At 47.0% G+C, this 21,932-nt stretch overlaps 1 protein-coding gene across 2 annotated transcripts; it reads right to left on the bottom strand.

Moving 5' to 3' along the window:
- Positions 1-1,543: 1,543 nt before the first annotated feature.
- Positions 1,544-21,876, bottom strand: mgll (monoglyceride lipase). Of its 2 annotated transcripts, XM_057039990.1 has the most exons (8): positions 21,479-21,876; positions 20,139-20,274; positions 12,642-12,748; positions 9,613-9,749; positions 6,234-6,344; positions 5,963-6,052; positions 5,358-5,573; positions 1,544-4,934 (listed from the first exon to the last, which is right to left on the bottom strand). In XM_057039990.1, exons 2-8 carry the CDS (start codon positions 20,264-20,266, stop codon positions 4,812-4,814), a joined length of 912 nt encoding a protein of 303 aa, XP_056895970.1. In that variant the 5' UTR covers positions 20,267-20,274; positions 21,479-21,876; the 3' UTR covers positions 1,544-4,811. The 2 variants fall into 2 exon arrangements, with proteins under 2 accessions (XP_056895970.1, XP_056895969.1); XM_057039989.1 differs by lacking the exon at positions 21,479-21,876 and having other exon boundaries at positions 20,139-20,523.
- Positions 21,877-21,932: the final 56 nt, after the last annotated feature.

Here is a 21,932-nt window from a genome sequence, read left to right as displayed (position 1 = left end):
GTTACTCTCCCTCGATTTTGGTGGTATTAATTCCGCTGGACCTCAGTTCTACTTTTGATACTGCGGACCACTCCAGTGTCCTGAATTTGATCCCTATCCAGGGTAGCACCCTCCATTGATTTGCCTATTACCTGTCAAACAAGTCCTTTTCTGTCAGAATATATACCCTTTACTCCCCCTCTGCTCCAATCACATGCGGCGTGTCACATGGTTCCATCTCAGGCCCCTTCTTATTTGCTCTATACGAGGTCTTGTCTTCTAAAAACACAATGTGTTATATCCTTGATACACAGGTAGCATCCAGTTATACCTGTTACTCGAACCTGGTCACAGTAACAGCACCACCCTTAATTCCCTCCATCAATACCTCTGAGACCTGAAATGTTGGATAGCAAGTAACTATCTAACGATGGCGGAATAGAAGAGGTGCTGTTCAGTGCCCCAAACTCCTTTGAGGGTGTAACTATTCATTGGTGCCGAATCTCCACGCCCTCGGGCCGGGTTTAAGGCACTCTCGTGTCCTGGTACCCCGGTACAGCTGTGAATCTGCCTGCTCACTTTCCAACTCAAGGCCTCCAAGATCTATGTTCTATGTTTCTTTGTATATGGTTGTGTTCCATTGTACAGTACTTTGGTCAGCCTTGTTTTTAAAAGTGCTTTATAAATGTGATTTCATTTCATTATGGAGGTCCATCACACTGTTGAAATCCATTTGTGTCTCCTTGTCATAAATAACCCCACATGCTGTCTGTGAGTTAACCCTCTGTGGATTTCGCACCTCTCATCTTGTCTCCCTTGGGAATTCATTTTTCTGTGAAAGCCTTCCCTTCTGGAAGCACGTGATCACAAACAGAAGGCTGCGTGTCTTTGACTGATATTCTTCACATTTAGAGTAGTTGATCTGGGTTTAGCTGATGTTGAAAGGTTCAGACTTAAGCAGTTATTATTAATTTTGCAGACAATAGTCTGCATTTACTAGAAACACGGGAGAGAGGGAAAGAAAAAACTTGCAGAGAAATATGAAAAGATCCATTTGAATGTGCAAGGATAATTAAGCAGGGAGATTTACGTGGAGGTGATGGTTTTTTTAAATCACATTTTTCACTTGTTACATTTCAGTTCATCACAGTTTTATCTGTTCAGAAGACCTTCCGTTTTATGTTGGTATCTGAAGCAGTAACCCTTGAACTACTGTTGAATTTAAACTATCTGCATTGGGCTTGAATCTGTTTTTATAATAAAACAAATCAAATTCGCATTCGACAAAGAAAAGTCTCAGGTTGCGGCTAATCCGTTCTTCATTCATGCCTTGTGTGTTCTGAATAAACCATTGACTGTTTTAGGAAGACACTGACTCCACATTCATGACGCCGCGTTGTCCTGAAAATTCCGTGCAACACTGCCGCCACCTAGTGGTCAGTTCTATTAGATAACGCCGCATCCATGATTATTCCGAAATAGCCTAAAACAATTATAGATCTAAAAAACAAAATACAGATATGGTTTTAAAGTGCGTTTACAATTATTCCAGTCAGACACCACATTTAATGAGTAATTCAGTTTATTCCGTAATAGAGTACTATTCATTCAGAGGAAATGTCACTTAGATTCTATACACATATGGTACATCATATTTTCACACATGAATTAAACTATCCAAAGCGAATATTCAACTGTGAAATTCGTGTTTCTACAGTGTTTAATATGTAAACTATTAAATGTAACAGTTCAGCTTTTATTGAACAATTCTGTTGGTCACATGACAAGTGTCATAATGTACAGTGAACGAAAAGACTAAATAAATATTCAACAAGGAAGACTTGTTAATTTGATCCCTAAAATTATTTTGGGCTGACTGAGAACGCAGCTGATGATATACTGAAGATTGCATTGGAGATTAACAGTGGCAGTCAGGAGGAGTTGGCTCAAAAATCATGTTCATAATGGTAATTCTTGATTCCTAGATTCAGGGTACTTAATCCAAACATAATTCATTCCATGTTTTTATCAAATATTTCTTGCAGCAATAACTGAAAATCCCGGTATGTGTAATTCTTGTCACAATTCAAACATTTGTCACGGATAAAGTGTTCGGCCGTTAGATATTAATGTGGCAAATATCACTTTAAGTCTTAAGATTTGTTCTATTACGCTTGGATCCCCTGATTAACCCAATGAGACGCATGTGGAAAATGGCAAACAAAAGGAACATCAAGGTGACACATTTTCTAAACCAGCATCGCTGCTCAGCCCATTTCCATCAGAACACATTCATCAGAGCAGAACCCCCCCCTCCCAAACAAAAACACATGCTGAGATACACATTGAGCATATCAATAAGGCACAAGCATCAGACCACATTCCCAACATCAACCTACATCTATATTGGGAAAAACAAAACAACATAGAAATTGGACAAAATTCCTGCTCACAGATCTGATCGTCACACAAACATGCTGTTCCAGTTTAAGTCCCCGGGCATATTTTGACTTGATATGAGGTGTAAATATCCCAACAGGGAGTTCCAACCCCTCATTTATGATGCTGAAGTTCCCCCTAAAACAGTTACAAAACAGTTTCATATCAGAAAAATATTCTTTGAGTAACATTCACTCATTTTGTGATTCCTGACTATACACACGTGCAACATAGAACCAGGTTGATTCCTGTAACCGAGCAACAAGTTAAAAAAAGAAATAAAATCCACCACAACATAGGTTTAAAAAGTGCTGAGTCGTGATGCGCTGACGCTCATACGGACGACGGGTTCCTGTAAATACGCTGTACAGGTTGAATAAACGCCTTCTGAAATACATCTCTACATTTATATGAGCTCCGCTTCAGTGTTTTGACAGTCAGTCCAAGTAATCAGGCGGTCAGGAAAAGAAACTTTGATCCGCAAAGTTTTCCTAGATGCTAAAATCTCATTAAATCACAGGCGAGAAAAAAAAAACTGGCCCACGCCCATTCATCTTTCATCATATAAAACAGCTCTTCTATTAGAAACAGTCGTGAAGTCGAGAATTAGATTCAGCGAGAAGCTGCGGGCTGATTGGATTCCGCCATTTTTCGTTTTCTCCCCCTGATGCGACGCAGAACTTCGGTTCGGAATGAAATCGAGCGCTAACAGTCGCGTGGGTCATAGCGCAGACGCACGACCTCCTCTGTACATGGCTAAACCTGGGGACACCCTGTGGGGAAAGGACAGGAGGCCTTGGAAATGTTGACTTTAGAACGTGTCAGTAGATCGGGCGCCTTCAGCAAAGGTGGACGAAGGCAGAAATTCTCCAGCTGCTTCCAGTACAACCAGTACACACCAGAGCCAATTGTTCATTCACTGGGAACTGATGACGGCTGCTGTTTCCACTCTAATCTGAACACAAAAGGAGGATTCTCAGAAGAGCTGCGGCCCCTCTGTGTCCTCTACAATCGACACATGAACGTTTCTAGATGCTTTTCAGGGGGAAACTGTGCTTCCATGGTTACTGACAGCTGTCTCCTCGCCCCCTTCAGCCCTTCTCTGCCTGTAACTCCTTGACTGGCGGTTGTAATCAAACGCAACCCCCGTGGGCAGCCAGGTAAAGCTTTTGAGTCTCGGTGCTATGATTGAAGTGGAGGTAAGGGTTAGGAGTCTGGGACTGGACCTATGGAACAAAACATGCTACAAAAATAGTGATAGTGGGAGAATCGGGGTGAAAGAGGGAAGAAAGCAGGCGTGAGGGCATGAATTCCGCTGGGCCTCCACGCGGAGCGCTCCACTGGTCTGTTGCAGTACCCGGAGACGCTGCTCTGCTCCCTCCACTCAATTCGTCCCATGTGATGGCTCTATTTTAATCCTGTGGACTCCGTTTCTCATGCTAACAGCTAAATCTGCCTACACCTGATAAAGAGGTGAGCGGCACTTAGCGCGAGTGCCTGTTAATCAGTCCAATGAGCGCTCACTCCACTCTGACCTGGTGTTGAATTATCAGCTCCCAGAAATACCTGCCGCCTTGACGCTGTCGGTCGTGCTTGTAGGCTGGACGTGTAGAACACTAACAGCAGAGGAGGGGGTAGTGAGGGCAGAAAGGCTGCAACTGTTTTCGTTTACGGTTGTAATTTGGCCGCACATTATGTTGGCCCCTCTATGGAGATGATCAAAGGGTTTCTTTGGCTTAACCAAAAAGAAGAATACGACTGCGAGGACTTCCGATTGAACGGTTACTAATTAAAAAGACGATTCCTGACTCCCTCTGATGGATTCTGCAAAACTTGTGCATTCAACGTCAAGCCAAGGGATTATTAAGAGTATAAACAGCTGCCTGTGTCAAATGTGTTTTGGAAGATTTGTTATTTCTGAGCCAGACACGAAATGAGGAAATACCGCAGGAACCGAAGGTACTGACCCTGAGCTGACCCTAGAGCTGCTACAAAGGTTCCGGCCTCCTGCTGATCCTGACCTCTGACCTCTGCGAGTAACGGCTGATGATAATAACGCATCTCATCATTCACCGCGCTGTCACCACTCCATAAGGCTACGCTAAACCCTAGCTAGCTGCTCTTCAGGGAGGATTTCTGGAACTTTTACGCGGCCAGAAGGTGCATCTGTGAAGAATTCTGCTGCTGAATCAGTCAGCAAATAGTGGACTGGTTGATGGAAACAGAGAAGCCCATATATTAGTCAATAAATCTAGTAAAAGGTTATCCAGCAAAAGAAAATCTAGCAGTAAAAGTTCCAAATGCCCCCCAGATTAAAACGGCGCAGAGATATTAGTTCTCTCCGGAAGGTCCAGAGCTCCAGCGGCGGCTCCTCCAGATTGTTTCTGAGATCCTCAGGGCTGCTGCGATGGCTCAGCCGGGAGTCGCTCCAGGATCCAGCCGCTCACGTCCTTCAGCACGGACTCAGCGACTTCGGGGAGGTCGTGGTGAAGGCAGTGGTAGCCTCCCTCGAAGATCTGAACGGGAAAAAGCAGAGAGGTGATCAGGGACACGGTGAGCTGGCCTTAAGACCCCCTCCCACCTCCTTTTGCCATATCGAATATTATTTTCAGGCGGCTCCACCTGGACCCCCAGCTCTGGAGCCCAGCATTGAGGGTGAAAGGTCACCATGTCCTGTGCCGTCAGCTACCGAGGTTCGAGAGCTTAAAGAAGACGACACGTCGCGGAGGTCATCCCTGCTCTCTAATAACACCAACGGCATCCACACAGATGAGAAGAAGTTCCTCTTCTTCACTTCTCCCACAGCTCATCTCATTTCCTGCTCACCCCTCTCGTGATTATTGGAAACCATGTGATAAACCAGCTTGTGAACCTGACAGAAACCACATCCCTGTGCGTCCCCGCCCCCCCCCCGGAACACGGACAGAGCCCCGGCCCACCTTGAATTTCTTGTCGGAGCTCGGAGTGTTCTCGTACATCATCGTGGAGCCTCTCATGTCGCAGAGCTTGTCGGCGTCGCCGTGCAGCAGCAGGAAGGGCCACTTGATGGACGGGATCTCCGCCTCGATGCGGGACGCCGCCGCCATCAGCTGCATGCCGAAGGACACGCGGAGGCCGCCGTGGAAGTTCAGCTCATCCACGTTGTACGCCTCCACCTGGAGGAGGAGGGGCAAACGTTGAGACCCCGCAGCACTGACACTTCCTTCAAAGGTCAAAGATGTGACCTCAGAACAGCCGACGAGGACACACGACCCAGAGGAGACGCGAGACGCACGACGTGTTCTAGTGCCTAGAAAATACACGTCTGATGAAGTGGCGAGTCGCACCTACACCGTCCATCAGATCTCAGAGACAACAGCGTGTGGGATCTTGGTGATGTCGCTCTATTGTTGCTGAAAGAGCACTTTTTGTTTCCATATATTGAATAAAAAAAAGGACGGCCCACACAACACAAGCTGCTGAGAGGAGCGGAACCAGTCTGGATGAAGATTAAAAACCGGTGCACCGCTCCACAAGCACGGACAGACGTCTCCCTCTCGCTCACCTGCTTCTTGTCCCGAGAGACCCACTTTGACTGGATGGATCCCAGAGTCAGGCTGGGCATCAGGTGGTTCAGGACCTTCGCCAGGAACACCTGAAAATGGATCATCAGTGGATCAGCCTGTGTGTTTCTGCTCTAAAGCACATTTCCACTCACATGAGGCCAGTCAATAAAAACAGGCGTTGCGGATTCGCAGCAGCCGGCCAGCGTTTGGATGTCTGAACAGGCTGGAATATCCAGCGAGGAACAGGACAGGACAGGAAACCAGCCGTACCTTGAACGGTGTGGCCGACTCTGGGTTCATCTGGACCATCGGGGCAATCAGAACCACTCCGGCAAACTCGGTGGGCCGCTCACATGCTGTCAGGATGGAGATGGCGCCGCCCTGGATGGGGACAAGGAGGAAAATTTACTGGTTTTTGTTTGTTTTTTTTGCAAAAGAGGCCGTCACCGTTTCCTCCGCAACACATAAGTGCATAATCATTTGTAGTAGGAGTGAAATCAGCAGATTAACTCTGAAAATACCAGTTATATTGAGCTCAAATGTTAGCAACTGTTATGGGAAGTTACTGTGTCGGACCCCTACAAGCTGATAGCAGATAACAGAAGCCCAGTGATCCTGCTGGTGCATGAAATTTTGCCCAAAACAATAAAAGAAACAACAAACAAACACTGTCAGACGAGCAGAAAACATAAACCAGTCTTCAGTTTATAGTGAACAAAGGTGAAGGTGCGTAGAGTGACCTTCCATGTGGAAAACATGTTGGGTGCTACGAGCTTCAGGGTGTTCTGAACATGGAAGAACAGCTTAAGAATGAAGCTAATGTGGGAATTCTCTCCATTCACCTTCTTGGAGTGACCCAGGCTAAAGAAAGAATGACTGCAAATAAAAGCAGATTCCGGCACTTGATAATGAAAGAAAGATGGCAGCGACCAGAAGACAGGAAGTGTCTTCTGTACAACAGCTAAGTGGGTGAAAGGTTCTGGATTGAGGAGTGGGAAAACTCCTCTGAGGTCAAAACATACATAATACAATCCATCTTTTGTTTCGACGGGGTGTGAATTTCCACCCAGGCCTTTGTTGCCTGGACGAGGAATGCGGAGCGACGTGAATCCGCGCCTCGACGCCCCTGCTGACATTTCTGAACGTGATGTTGTCAGAGGGACGACGGCTGAAACCGTGGTGCTAAAGCAGCTTCATTCATTCCAGAACTACCAATGAAGAAGCAGGACAGTAAACGAATGGGAGATAAGTGTCTTCTTCAGTTACAACCAGCAGGCCAGAAATGGAAAAAACCCTAAAACTGTGTCTGATCTGCTGCCTGCAGCCACGTCTTAAGTATTTCTAAACCTAATGTCTGATATTGCATCTTCCTCCTCAGAAGGCTTGAAGCTAACAGCACAAAGCTATTTTGACATTTCATAAGTCCATCAACACCGTTAGCCAGACTCCAGCGTGGCACCGTTGGAGCAGCACGTAGCCTTCTGGGGGAGCCACAGGTGCTGTCCAATGTTTTTTTACTGTTTAAACAAAAGCAGCAGCAAAAAGCCGGGCTAACAGAAACAGGATACACTCCCCCAACAGTGGGGAGCTGGGAAATGAGGCCTTCAAACAAACAGAGAGGAACAACATTTCATGCGGCTCCCAAGCTGATACGCTTTGATTCGTTTCCAAGGACGAGAGAGAACGCGAACGCGAAAGCTTCAAAAAGAAACGGAAGGTGTACATAAATCAGTTGGTGTTGAAAGAAAGAGCGTATAAAATAGGAGCTTTGCTTGAGAAATGAGGAGAAATGGGGACAGATGGGCAGAATAAAGGAAATAACATGGATAAAAAAGGGAAAAAGAGTGAGAGCTCTGCTTTCCTGTTGACAGAACGCTTAAGAGCCCGGCCCAGATTTAGCTCCACATGCTTTCATTTACACAAAGCTATTTATGTCTGCGCTTCTGCTTAGATGATCTTGAACGCAGCCCGTTGCTCAGTAAATACAATACTGCAAAATTAGCCAGAAAAGGTTAGCAGGTTTGGAGCCTATAAAAGGGGCTGATTATGACTTCATTTGTTACGATGTGGCAATTCCGAACATACGCCGGCATACTTGGCAAGCGTTCCTCACTTCTGTGTCACGTCATTGAGAGAAATGTCTGAATCCCCATCAGAACTTATGCTGCAGAGGAACCCCCGCGGAGGAAAACCTGCCCACCGAACACACGAGTTCACGGGCGCACGCATCGACTCAACCCAGAAAACTGCCGGTAATCGATTTTGGATTGCATAAGAGGCCACGGCCGTTTTTGTTGTGTCTGCCGAGAGGACGCGCGGGGTCACGCCGCAGCGAGGGAGGGAGGCTGAATGCAAGAACGTAAAAACACAGCGATGAAATAAAAGGAGCCAGCCGGGTCAGATTTGATGCACTATACGGGAAGACCAGTCGCGACACCACAACCCTCTCCTCACATCTGCCAGCATTGCTTTAACAGCTACCCCATCCTTTCATCATCACGCCCAATTACACCACAGCTTTTTCCATCAAAACCGTTGCCACATTGGACCACACAGCCTTTTCCCTGTATGCAGGGCAGCTATAAAGCAGCATTCCCTGTGGTTGACCATCCAAATGAACCCTGTGACCCTCCTCCTGTGACCACACCAACCACCCAGGCTTCCTGTCCATAAGCCACCGCTTTATTTCTAGACCTGATGTTTGGCTAAAGCTAGGCTGGAGCTAAAGCATGTTCCGAATGGGTTGGATTTGAACTTAGTGCAACCGACTTATTCCTGGAAAAGCTAGAACCAGGAAATGTAGCACGCACTCCCAAAGCACCGTTGTAGCCCCAGAACCAGCTCGGCCCTCTTTAAAACCCTCCAAAACCAGTCTTCATATTAGGTTAAACCAACCAGCTGCCGGCTGTTTTCCTAGAGAGAAAACCCACACAGTCATGGGCAGAACATGCAAACTCCCCACTCCACATGAGGTGACCGTGCTGCCTGTAGGCTCACATCTAGCAAAACAAAGTGATTCAGACCAATGAGTCAATCGAACGCTGCCTCAATCCCATATTATTTTTATGCGCGCATACAAACATCGTGCTTGTGAAGGACTGACATTTCAAAAGGACCAAAACAAGCAAACACAACAAACTCAGTGAGGCCAAAAACATTGGAGTTTGAAGGCAGAGTCCTGGAACCTGGAGGTCCCTGAACCTGCAGAGAGCTGATCTGTGTCACTGTGTGAAAGGTGAGAGGTTTCCCTAAACTGCTTACATGGACGTGGACATCACACACACACACACACACGCACACACACACACACCACACACACACACACACACACACACCACACACACACACACACACACACACACACACCAGGATGCGTCTGCTGGCTTTATCCGCTATGGTAAATGGGAAAAGACATTCCCGACATCACCCACAGCTAAAGCTGTTTTTGCCACAGCTTTAACTTCTGTTTGTTTGCATCCGGAGGGAAAAAGAATGGGGAAAAAATGAAAGAAAACATGTTTTTTAATCACAGCGCTGAAGGACAATGACCTTAAAACAGACAAACCACAACAGCGGCTACGACAACCTCAACAAAAGAGCACGCTGCGAGTTCACCAGTCAGCCATGACAGGACACAACGGCGTCTTACCATGGAGTGGCCCACGATGAAGACGGGAAGGTCCGGGTGGCGGGATTTCATCAGGTCGATGTGCTGCAGGGAGTCTCGGATGTAAATCTGGAAATCCTTGATGTTCATGCGCTCTCCTTCGCTCTGACCGTGGCCGACTGCAGATCAGAGACACAAATGCTGACTCTGGACACAGTTTAACACCTGGAACTGGTACACACGTATTGTTCGTGTAGTCCGGAGGTGAATAAAAAGACATTTATTGCTTCTGGACCTTTACATTTTCCAGATTTGTAAAGATTTGAATGGAATTATTTCAGATTATAAAATAGACAAAAGAGAATTACAGACAAATGGGCATAAAAATACATCTCAAAAGCTTTTACTGGACTAAGATATTAAAAATAAAAATGACAAGCTCGTGGAACTCGTAAAATGTAAAAATAACTTAATTTGAACTTATTTAATTTAATTTTTGTTGTCCTTTGTTTATCGATCTCAGCACCTCATCGAGACTACTGCCCCCTGGTGGCCAGTAATACCGGCCTCCAGGGAGGGACAGGACAGAGATGAGAGGATGAGGTGGTCCAGGAGGGACCAGAGGATCACCCCCGTCCTCTGGCTATCATTTATACTCTTTTTTTCGCTCTCTCTCTGCTGATGCTGGAAACATCCAGCTACATGTAAGCTGCACATACAGTAGCTAAACATCCAGCTACATGTAAGCTGCACATACAGTAGCTAAACATCCAGCTACATGTAAGCTGCACATACAGTAGCTAATCATCCAGCTACATGTAAGCTGCACATACAGTAGCTAAACATCCAGCTACATGTAAGCTGCACATACAGTAGCTAATCATCCAGCTACATGTAAGCTGCACATACAGTAGCTAAACATCCAGCTACATGTAAGCTGCACATACAGTAGCTCAACATCCAGCGGCGTCCAAACATTGGCGCGAACATTCACACTGGTCCAACCACAGTGAGGACTCGGCAGACACGTGCACAGCTGCTGCCGCGCTGCTGCGCCAGCTCAGCGGTTTCCAGTAAAAGGGGATGTTGGTCGGTTTAAGTGAGCACATCTTCGCTCCGCTGGCGTCGGAAGACACACGGTCACACGTGAACGCGGGTGTTTGAGCGCTTTGCAGCAGTGGCTGAGAGGTGAGGGCAGTTACCATGGTGACCGGTGAACTGCAGTCTGGAATAGTCACGTGATCGCTTCACACCTTCCCGCTCCGCCAACCCAGCTGCACCTCTTCCTATATGCACGTGCTCCTGCACGTATAGATGTATAGAGGCGGTCGGTGAAAACGGGAAAATCGATACGAGGGAGCTCGGAAAACTTGGGATCAATGCTGGCTGCGTTTCCTCCCATCGATCCACGCCGCTGTGTTGTAACGCGTTAATTACAACACAGAAGCGGCGGCAAAGCTCATTTGGCTCAAGAAACCAAGTTAATTACGCGCGCAAGCGACTCCCTCGCACAACTGGTTTTATTGGCAACGCGACACAACATCTGGCGTCGCCATCAGAGCGTCGCGAAGCTCTACGTTAGCATGACACGTGCACCTGCCAACGTGCGCGCAGCCGTTATTTCAGTGTGGTCAGAGATGGGGACGGGGGTCATTTAGAGCTCCCAGAACTGAGATTTTCAAGTTCTGGCTTTAAATTCGGCCACTCAACGGGATAAATCCGGTGGCGGAGGCTGAAAATCTGCTCAGCGGAGCTCGTTATCGGGTTCTGCTCGGTCAAAGCAACGCTGACACGCTAGAACGTTGTTGGGCTGCTCAGGTACGGTTGGAGAGCACAGAATCGAGGAACGTTCCCAACGGGCGCTGCTATTTATAGCACAATCACATTCCCTGAACTCACATTCCCTCTAATGAATAACGAGGGATCCCACACTCGCCTAATTAGGAGGCAACATTTCAGGGACCAAATGAGAAGATAAATGTGATTAAATCACCAGCGAACAAAAGCGCTCTGGTGGCTGCTTATGAATATGTCACGAGTGCGGGAGGAGAAACTGTCAGTGCAGCAGATCACCAGCTGATCAGTGCAGCAGATCACCAGTGCAGCAGATCACCAGCCGATCGGTGCAGCAGATCACCAGTGCAGTAGATCACCAGTGCAGCAGATCACCAGCCCATCGGTGCAGTAGATCACCAGTGCAGCAGATCACCAGCCGATTGGTGCAGCAGATCACCAGTGCAGTAGATCACCAGTGCAGCAGATCACCAGCTGATCTGTTCAGCAGATCACCAGTGCAGCAGATCACCAGCCGATCGGTGCAGCAGATCACCAGTGCAGCAGATCACCGGTCGATGGGTTCAGCAGATCACCAGTGCAGCAGATCACCAGCTGATGGGTGCAGCAGATCAACTCAGAGAGCCGTGTTTCATATTTGGATCAAAAGGTGGAGACTTGATCAACGCGTCTTTAAAAGACAACTTCAATGATTTCGAATCAGAAGTGTTCAAAGTGTTTGCGAGGCTTCGACGTCGTGATTAAATCACATCCAATTAGTGACTCCATCTCTGGCGTGAGAGTAACTCAAACTCTTCCTGATTAAACCACATGAAAGGAAATTCCCATGTGTCTGGCTTTGATTTAATCAGAGCAGGTTGATTTCTTCTTTTCAAAAAAAGGCCACATTCCTCTCTGGCGTCCACGCTGATATCGGATCTCCAGACACGTGCCCCTGAATGTCACATCTGCTTCTGCTAACAGCCCATAATGAGCTTTATTATGGATATTATGACATTATTAGGACATGACAAGGATTTCTGATTAACTTTAATTGTCTTTTTAGGGCTTTTAAACAATCCTACCAGCTGATTTGCACCTTTCTGTTTCAGTTCTATGGAAATGACGGCTGGGCTGCACCTTGCAGGCATAACAGGGCAAGTACACCTGAGGCATCAATAAAAATGTCCCTGCTGATGCAACAACTACAGGCAGGGCAGCGAAAAAATCTAACATCCGAGTGACTAATAGCGACGTGTGGAGACAGTGTGGTGGCGCGTGTGTGTCCCGTCTCTCACCGTGGTCGTGCGCGAAGGCCAGCAGGGAGAGTTCCTTCAGCCGCTGCGCCAGCTCGTCGTAAGGCCCAGAATGCTCTCCGGCCCCGTGCGCGATGAAGACCAACGCCCTGGCAAAAAGGACGCAGCAGAGGCAGGAAATAAGAGGAAAGAGCAAACATCTGCATGTTATAGCAAAGCCTCAATAAAGCAGACTGTTGCGTTGAGATATTTAAGGTTTAAATGGAACAGCGATGAAGAGGCGCCACTTGGACTCCAGTTAAACACAGTCTGGCTGGTTTTTTGCCTTTTTTGTTATTGTTGCTCAAGAATCTACCAGCTGTGTTATTGAGAGCGACGGTCCTGGAATAATATTTGCTCACACCGCACATTCAGTGACTTCAAACAGCCCGAAGGTTCCGAGGCAGGAGCCCTTCCATCAGGGAAGTAATGATAAACTCGTGGGTATTCTCCAGGGAGCCACGCAGATGAGACTCATTTCCTCCGGCAATTTTGCGGCCGAGCATGTTTGAGCTTCATCGGGACAGATTGCCCCCAAACACACCGCCGCCCAAAGCAGAGAAACGGGGGCGGAGCTGCACGATCACATTTGTGTTTTCATTTATCGGAGGGTGGTGTGAGCAGGCATCCGTAATCATCCAGCTCTGGAGCAGCATCCACGCTGGGGGTGCTTGTCTAAACCCTCCCAGCTACGTGTGGAAACACACTCAGCTAGCAGCTATTTAGCTACAGTTGGTGGAGAGGAAGCAGAACCAGTGCTGCTTTTCATTATTCCCTGTGCAACCAGGGCTAAAGTCATCATCCAGGATATCTGGAAGTGTGACACTGATGGGATGATCTAATCGAACCCAGATCCCTGAGGGTCCCTCCGACCTATGCCGCCCCCCCCCCCCCCACAGCGTCCAGCGTCCTCTGTCGCCTGCCTGTGCACCGCGGGTGACAATGGACACGTCTACACATCCTGGCCGGACCCAGGGAGGCACCGAAGAACCGTCATATCCTGCCACGTCTTCTGTAGCTTTTAAGTAGCACTTTTAATGTGTGACTCCTATTACTGCACATAAAAACAAGGTCAACCGGTTCACCATATCATCTAAATTAGTACCACACATTCAAGTTGCAGCTAATTAACAAAGTATACACGTCTGCAGGGCAAACCACATGATGGTGCAAACAAGCACTTCTCAGAGCTCTGTTTTTAATGCTAATACTGTCGTCTGGGTTACCGTGACACACCTGGAGACGCGGTTGGAAGGTTGTGACTGTAAGACTGTAGTTAGAATAATTTTGTTTCCAAGCACATTTATCGTTTTATTCCTATTTATATACACCTGGCGATAAATGTTAGAGATGCTATGCACTCTGTCTTGAGTAACTCAAATTAGAGGAGCTAAAAATATTTTATTTTATTCCAATTATGGCCAACAGCCTATTTACCCACAGACCTACTGGTCTGTGAAGGCCACACTGAAAATGCTAGGGTTAAGATTGTTCTTACATACACCCAATGGACTCACTTAAAGATTGCTAATCCTAAAAACCATTAAAGTAGTCCAATAAGTGTAATTATATAAGGTGTATATTTTGGTGGAGTAGTTGGTCGTAGCTTTAGAAATGTGCTCGGTCCTGCTCAGGGCCTGATACACTCTGCTAATTAGCAACTGGCTCTGAGACTCGGAGGGTTTGAAGCATCTAATAGTCCTGCGGTTGCATATTAAGCAGCCGTGGAACACTGCGGCGTTGTTTCCTGTGAGCAGCAGCGCGTCTGCGGAGCCGTGAGAGCTGCAATCAAGAGCGGCGGACAATTAGACCGAATGTGTTCAGGGGGAGAGGAAAATGGAACGGAGCGAAGCAGAAAGGCACGTGAAAGACTGAGGCGGGACATGAGAAGAATAGTTGATCTGTTCATCAGCCTTCATTGGGAAACAGCTCTGACTTCACCCACTGCTACTTCCCTTTTCTTTAGTCATCCAGAGCCTCAGCCTGAGACTTCCTCTGCACAGACTCACAAGTGTGTGTATGCGTACGTGTGTGTGTGTGTAGGCGAATGAGTACCATGTGAATAGTGTCTTTGTCCAGACACAAAGTTGTGTAATACACATGCTGAGAAGCGGCGGGAGATTAATGATGCTAATCTGGGCTCATTGTAAAGACAGTCATGCAGTAGCAACAGTCAGACGCTCGCTGACTTCTGCCCATCCGCCGTTCTTCAAAAGCCTCCTCTGCTTTGAAACTCTGACTTTCTTCACCTCTGCTTTTCGTTTCCTCTCATTTTTACTTCCTGATTTTTTGCTTTAAAGTGCTTCTGAGGTTACAGGGACAGGCTCAAGATGAAATATATTAAAAGATCTGTTGACAGCCGGATATAAATTCTGGATTTTGTTGGGTTTATGCCACACGAACGGACGTTATTATTCAGTTTATGTGCACATGAGTAACAAAGTCATTAGCGTACACCAGTAATGAAGTTTTCAATGTGACTTAAATGCACAGTTGTGATTTATTCCTTCTTTTTAGCAGTAATATATCAACCAAGCTACTTAGCTGGTTTGGTTTGTATAAATCTTAATTAGAGGTTATTGCTGGATTTTACTGCTACATGTCGAATTAAATTAAATTTTGATATGGTTCGTCTATCAAAGTTTGCAGAATTTAAAGTTCAGATGACATATTTTTAACTTGTATAACACAGCTCAGTACAGGCAGTGTGAGAAGGTCTGTTGTGGGAACTGAAGGACTGCGGTCTCCCACTGAGTTTCAGGTACAACACGACCTCATTTAAACTTTCTAAAACAAGGGCGGAGAGTTTCGTCCTCTCTGACACGCTGCTCAGAACTCCAACAAAGCCCCAAGATCGACCGCAAGATCACACAGGAACTCATGAATCTTGTAACTTCAGCAGTGTAGCCATCGCTAACAGTTGCTAATCCATGCAAACAGCAGGCTCGTTATAATGTTATAATAATAGTTATAATGCACTTCATATATGCGGCATGACCAACATCTGAACCACCCAGTAAACTGGTGGTGAACAACCGTACACGGACCTGCAGCAAAGACAGGACACTCAGTGGACTCTCCTGAAGCCGCCTCACATATCCAATGGTCATTTCCACGTCTACTCGCAGGATGAACATGTCTTAGAAGAAATAAACAGTGGCCGAGCCTCGTTAGATGCTACTGTTATGGTGTAGGAGGTTTCCCATTCCCACCGGCATTGTTTATTTGACAGAAGAAAGCCTTTGTTCTTCTACTAAAGCAGTGATAAATCAGTAATAGTAAATGGTTGGGAGCAGCAGGCTGCGCGACACATCACTCTCAACATAGTTCACGTTAATACTGCTAAAAATCTTTTAACATGATTTGTAGCCCTTTTAACATGTAGCCCTTTGCCAGAAATACAGGTTTTAATTGGCGACTGCTATTTGCTAATGGCGTCTTTAATAAACAAGCTTCATGCTAACTTACTGAATGTTAAACATTTTTCCTGCTGTCCAGACTGAACAGCAACACCGGCATGTTAATCTGATTAATGGATTTAAGCAGCTTAGAGGTGTGTGTGTGTCCTCAATTTTTTTTTAGCGTTCGTAAAACTTCATAAATTTGTTCAGCTGGAGGGAAAAGAATTTAGCGCACAAAGATTGTTGCCATTTTAGAGATCGATATTGAAATATTGGGACTTTTTCAGTGTCTTAAAGCTAAACAAGGAGGATTTTCTCTTACTTCCTTTATATTGTACAGGAAAAAGTGAGCGTAACAGTACATAAGTGCATGTAACAGTGACAACACATGCGCACACGTGCACATATTTAGAAAGAGCTGCAGCAGCGCAGCTCTGATGTCCTGATTTTCCGGGGGACAGTAAAGGCAACAGAGCCACAGGGGAAATTCCTGCTGTCTATGTGATGTAGAGGAAACTAAGAATACAATGGGTGGAAAATGAGACTGAGTTTAAAGGGAGGCTCAATTGTGGTTAAACTGGTAAGATAAGAAGCAACAAGTGGAGCGTGCGAGAAGATAAACATACCAGACCCACATGTGAGCAACAGATCTACCAACAGACAAGTCTGACCCACATTATCCAATACATCAAAACACTTTTTTGGGTTGGTCCTCCTCTGGGTAATCTGGAATCTATAAAACAAATATAAAATAATACGTACACAGTTTAAACCAGAACCAAACCGTGTGAATAGCTATCAATCATGTAAAAAAAAAAAAGAAGACTTTGTCTGCGTTGATCCATCATCCACCTGTTAAGGAAGCGTTTTGGTCACATGACCAGGACACTTCCTCTTCCGACACTCCTCTACAGGCAAACTGTTACAGGGGTGGAAGAACAGGGGCAGAATCACACTGACGGGGGGGTTCCACATGTTGCAGGAGAGGAGCTGGAGGAAATTCAGCTCCTCTTTCAGGTCAAACATAGAAACGGAGAGAAAAACCCCACAACAACACCCGAGTCCAGTCAGCACCAACACAGAAGGAGGCGACGGCAGCTCAGTCTGGAGGACGGCGCCGACACTACGGTTTATGTGTGAGGCCACTGCGGACGCTACCGCTGCGGTGGGTTTAACCAGAACCAGGCGGTTGGCACTGCGAGTGTCCGGGGAGCGGGAGAAGGCAGCTGTGGTGCAGCTTTACACAAGAAAAGGGTGGACGTTTGTCTCCTTGGGTTTAGTTCCAGCAAATGCGAAGAACCATTAGCATCCTTTCACTATCAGCACTGCCTCCTGGGCTAATGGACGCGTGTGGCCGCACCGGACTCCCTGTGGGTTCCTCGTCGCTTGGAGTCTGTCAATCATTATTGACGGCCATTCTCCATCACCTTTCACCCACTTCCTGGTTCTGGCACAGGGGTTTTCAGTAGCCTGCCACCTTTGACCCAGTCCCATTCTCATCCTAATGCTAAATATTTGGCCCGGGTTCGGGAGTCAGTCGGCGTCTCGTGCGGAGTTTGAAACGCTGTTCGTATGCAGATTTGACACTTTATTCACTGGGATCCAATAAAACGACTGTATTTCTGCTGAACAGCAGAATCAGAAACGGCTGAAATGAAGACATCTTGAGCATATTTACTTTAATGTGCACGTGAGACCGCTTCATCTAGTTTTTTGCCCAATGTTTTATCTCCTTAAATCAACACTCAGCCTGCTGTTAATCCAGTTACCCGAGTCACTAAATGATGGGACTGTTGGCAACAGCTCAGCGCGCTCCACTGGTACAACCTAAACGAACCGGAAAGACATCTAAAACTTTTATCACCCTTTCTGTTAAGGGTTCATCTGTGATAGAAAGGGTCAAACATTAGTTTATTAGCAAAACCTCAATGGTTCAGTTACAGTAGATAATTAGATGATGAAGCGCCGAACAGTCGCTGTGCTCGCAGCAGAAATATCCCCATTAAACTTGTTTTCCAGGCTGGTTGGATGCTTGTTTGGCCACAGTGCTGGTCTATTTCCAGTTTATTGCTTTTATTTTTGCACTAAGATGCCTGAGACAAAACAGCCTCTGTCCCACTGGGTCACTAATCAGTGATCAGCAGGTTAGCTGGAGGACGCTGCATCGACCCTGTCTGCTGGAAACCAGTGTCGCTGGTTAGGGCAGAAACAGGGGAAGAAAAGAAAGCCCCCAGAAAAATCTCGTGATCTTCGGTGCAGCTTCGGTTGTCAATGAGTTTTAGAGGTCGCCCTGCATGAAGCGAGTGTACGTTCCTGTGCGGATTGCTGCCTCTGTGTGTGTAGCCTGTGTTTTTAGCATAGATGCTGACCAGCCTCCTGTGAAAACGCTCTTACATAAGCGGCTGAAACCCTTGGCACCAAAAAGACTTTCAATGCCGGGAGAACTGCAGCTATTTTCAGCCTGCACCGACTCAGCCTCCACGTCCAAAAGGCAGAGAAATGGCTAATGTTATGCTAATGAATTTAAAATGGAATGTTTAGAACTGGATTTAATGTGGTCGGCAAAGACGCGGCAGTCGCACCGCAATGAGATAACATTTGGTTCCCCCTTACACACACACACACGCACACACACACGCACACACGCAAGCACACACGCACACACACACACACACACACACACACAGATCTGTAATGTTCAGAATAAAGAATAAATCTGGAATGACTGTGGAATAAACACACACACACACACACACACACACACACACACACAGATCTGTAATGTTCAGAATAAAAAATAAATCTGGAATGACTGTGGAATAAACAGACACATACACACACACACACACACACACAGATCTGTAGTGTTCAGAATAGAGAATAAATCAGGAATGACTGTGGAATAAACACACACACACACACACACACACATGCTACAGTTAACGGGGCAGATACAGTCTCTGCTCTACTGAGATATGTGTCAACGCTACTGTGCGTTTTTGAGTGAGCGTGTGGCATCTGTGTTGCGTTACATGCCCTACATGCAGCAACATGTGTGCACGGAAATTAAAACCAGCTGATAAGCATCATAAAGAGACGGCAAGTGACGGCTGATAACACCGCCATCGGTAGGAAGAAGCTGATCTGGTTTGGGTTTATTCACGTTCTCTTTGCTTTATTGTTCCTGTTGCCCAGTTTAGTTTTCCATGAACCACTGGGTGGATAATTTAAGAGGAGGAAGGGAAAAAAGAGTCAGAGTGGTTTCTGCAGGCGTTCCCAGTAGCTGTTGGGACTACACCCTAGACAGCTTATCAACCTGCACAGACACAATTCCCGCATCTTAGTATTTAAAAAAAAGGGTCACGACCCACTAAAGTAATAGGAACACACAGCAGTGGCTTTATGAGGAGATTTAGAGCATTAAAATGTTTGAGTCAATGAACTGTTCCGATTAACTCCGGATTATCGCGGACTGCTTGTGTCATATTGTTTATTCCAGCCCAGAGGAAAACAACTCCTTGAAGTGGGTCAGGACATGACTGCGCAATGATGCGACGGTGACGCTGTTCTAAACACGACTCCGTCTGCGTCTGTTACTACTGAGTAACTGATGAAGGGGAGTGTTGAGAGAATGATTGACCACATGGCTCCTGTGCAAATAACGAAACCAATAAAGAAACATCCGATTGGCTGGAGGATTGCGGCTACCTGCTTGTGCTGGTGCGCAAAAGAGTTAAACTTGAACTAAGACTCTAACTTGACTCTTAACTACCTAACTTGAACAATAAAACTCACGTGTGCACGCACATGCACACACAGTATAGCCTATACACCAGTTTGCACAACGTGGGGCCTCACTTTTTTGCCATGGATAGTTAGTAAATGTCATCTATAACCTGATATTGTAGTTCCATAAAGACTTTCTGAAAGTTCCTGGATCCCCCCCCTCCCCCCATATATAAACAGACAGATAGACAGACAGAGGATCATGTGACTCCTGGTCCCAGCTGAATGGGATCACTTCCCTCTACAACTGATCACACTCTCCAGGCACCGATCATCACACGCTCTCTCTGACACGGCTCTGTTCTCCACTGACCTCGGCGGGCTGCTGGGCTCCCAGTAGCGGCAGAACAGGTGCAGTCCGTCGGCGTTGACGATGTGCTGCAGGTCGCTGTAGGGAACTCCCTGCGGGCTCCGCCGCGGACCTGCTGCCGGCTCGGGCATTGAGGCTTCTGAAACGGAGACGCGGAGCAGCGATAACAAGATGTCGCTGCCGTAGAGGTAGCAGCTGACGGCGGCGGCCAGCAGGCAGGTGACGGCCGTCACCGCGTTCATCGCGCTTGGATTGTTGCCGGGTTTTGGTTCGATTCCGAATCGGAGCGGAGCGGAAGCCTGCTTTAAAACTACTCCTGAGCTGCGCACACGTCCACACGCGCGTCCATAATACGCACAGATTGAGTGTTGTCACGGCGTCGGGCGTTACGTCACAGAACCATATGCACTGCACCCCCCCCCCCCCCCTTTTTACTGTGTCAGAAAAGACTCCGAATGCGGGGACGGACCTACACAATAAGCCTCGGGGGAATGAAAATATCAAATTGGGATTTAAAAACAAAGAGAAACATGAGGGACCCTGGGCGGGTGACCGACACTGCGCAGATTTGCTTAAATTTGAATTTAAAAAGATAAATCTGCAGCGCACAATATGTGCCTCTCTCCCTGTGACACCCCCCTCCTCCTCCTCTCCTCCTCTCCCCATGAGGCTCCTCTGGTATTTGCGCGCTGGAACACAATCTTCAGCACACGCATGGTGTTAATGGAACGTGCAGAGGCACAATGAACACGGCAACGCATGAGACCCCTGGCAGAGATAAAAATAGTGCTTGAAGAATCCGTGACGCTGTTCCCTGAGGCGCTCGAGTGTTTTGTGACAGGTCCGGTGACAGAATATGCCCCATTATGAGCGCAAACACTGTGGTCTCACGTTACCGAGTTGTAATTTCTTCTGTGCTCGGATTCTGGAGCGCAGCTGATCGCGCAGCACAGCGGAGCAGACGCGTAAATCGATAATGGTCAAGACTGGAGCTGCAGCTGGACGCACCTCTGACAGCTGCACCTATATGACATTTTGCGCGCAAGACCCCCCTTTCGTGTTCTTCTGTGGTGCAATCAAGCGTTGCACGTGGAAACACGACAGCTTCGGGGACAAAACACTAATAAATGAAACTACATTTGCTTGTACGTCCCTTTATAAGCTGCACATTTTGGCCGTGGACGGACGCCTGACAGCGAGCGGAGGCAGAAATTCAACGCGTCTCCGGGTGGAGAAAAAAAGAGAACATCGCGGCAGATACCACAAGTTGTGTCCATTCATGTTGTGAAGAAGCGCAGAGCGGACACACTGAAATCAAAATATTATAGAAAGATGGAACGAACCTTAGCAGGAGCGACACTTGCGAAGTTTGGCTTCTTCAAGGACTCCCTCTCTCTCGCCCTGTCTCTCTCTCTGTCTCTCCCCCTCTGTCTCTCTGTGTGTGTCTCTCTCTGTCTCCGATGCTCCGCTCCCGGCGCACACTAAGAGAGGAGTGCAGGCATCGACGTTTCGGGACAATCTAAATAAGTCTTTACGCACATGCGCTTCTGGCCGAGCGCAGCCTTTTCATCACAAGCCGTATTTGTGGTGTGCGACAACCTGACCTGACTCGCCCATGTTGACATGTGTCCTCTGTTCGATTTACTCGAAACTGATAAAGCCTGTTTCAACAGATTTTTTTTAAAGAATTCTTCTTCTGGTTTTCTTGAAACCGTCAAACAGGTTAAGGAGACATAAAGCACTCCGAGAATGGCAGAACTCCACCAAGCAGCTCAGTTCCCCCGCATACTGAGACTC

The sequence above is a fragment of the Takifugu flavidus genome, chromosome 8 (genome assembly GCF_003711565.1).
Source record: "Takifugu flavidus isolate HTHZ2018 chromosome 8, ASM371156v2, whole genome shotgun sequence".
NCBI lineage: Eukaryota > Metazoa > Chordata > Actinopteri > Tetraodontiformes > Tetraodontidae > Takifugu > Takifugu flavidus.
This window is presented reverse-complemented; position numbering and strand designations above follow the sequence as displayed.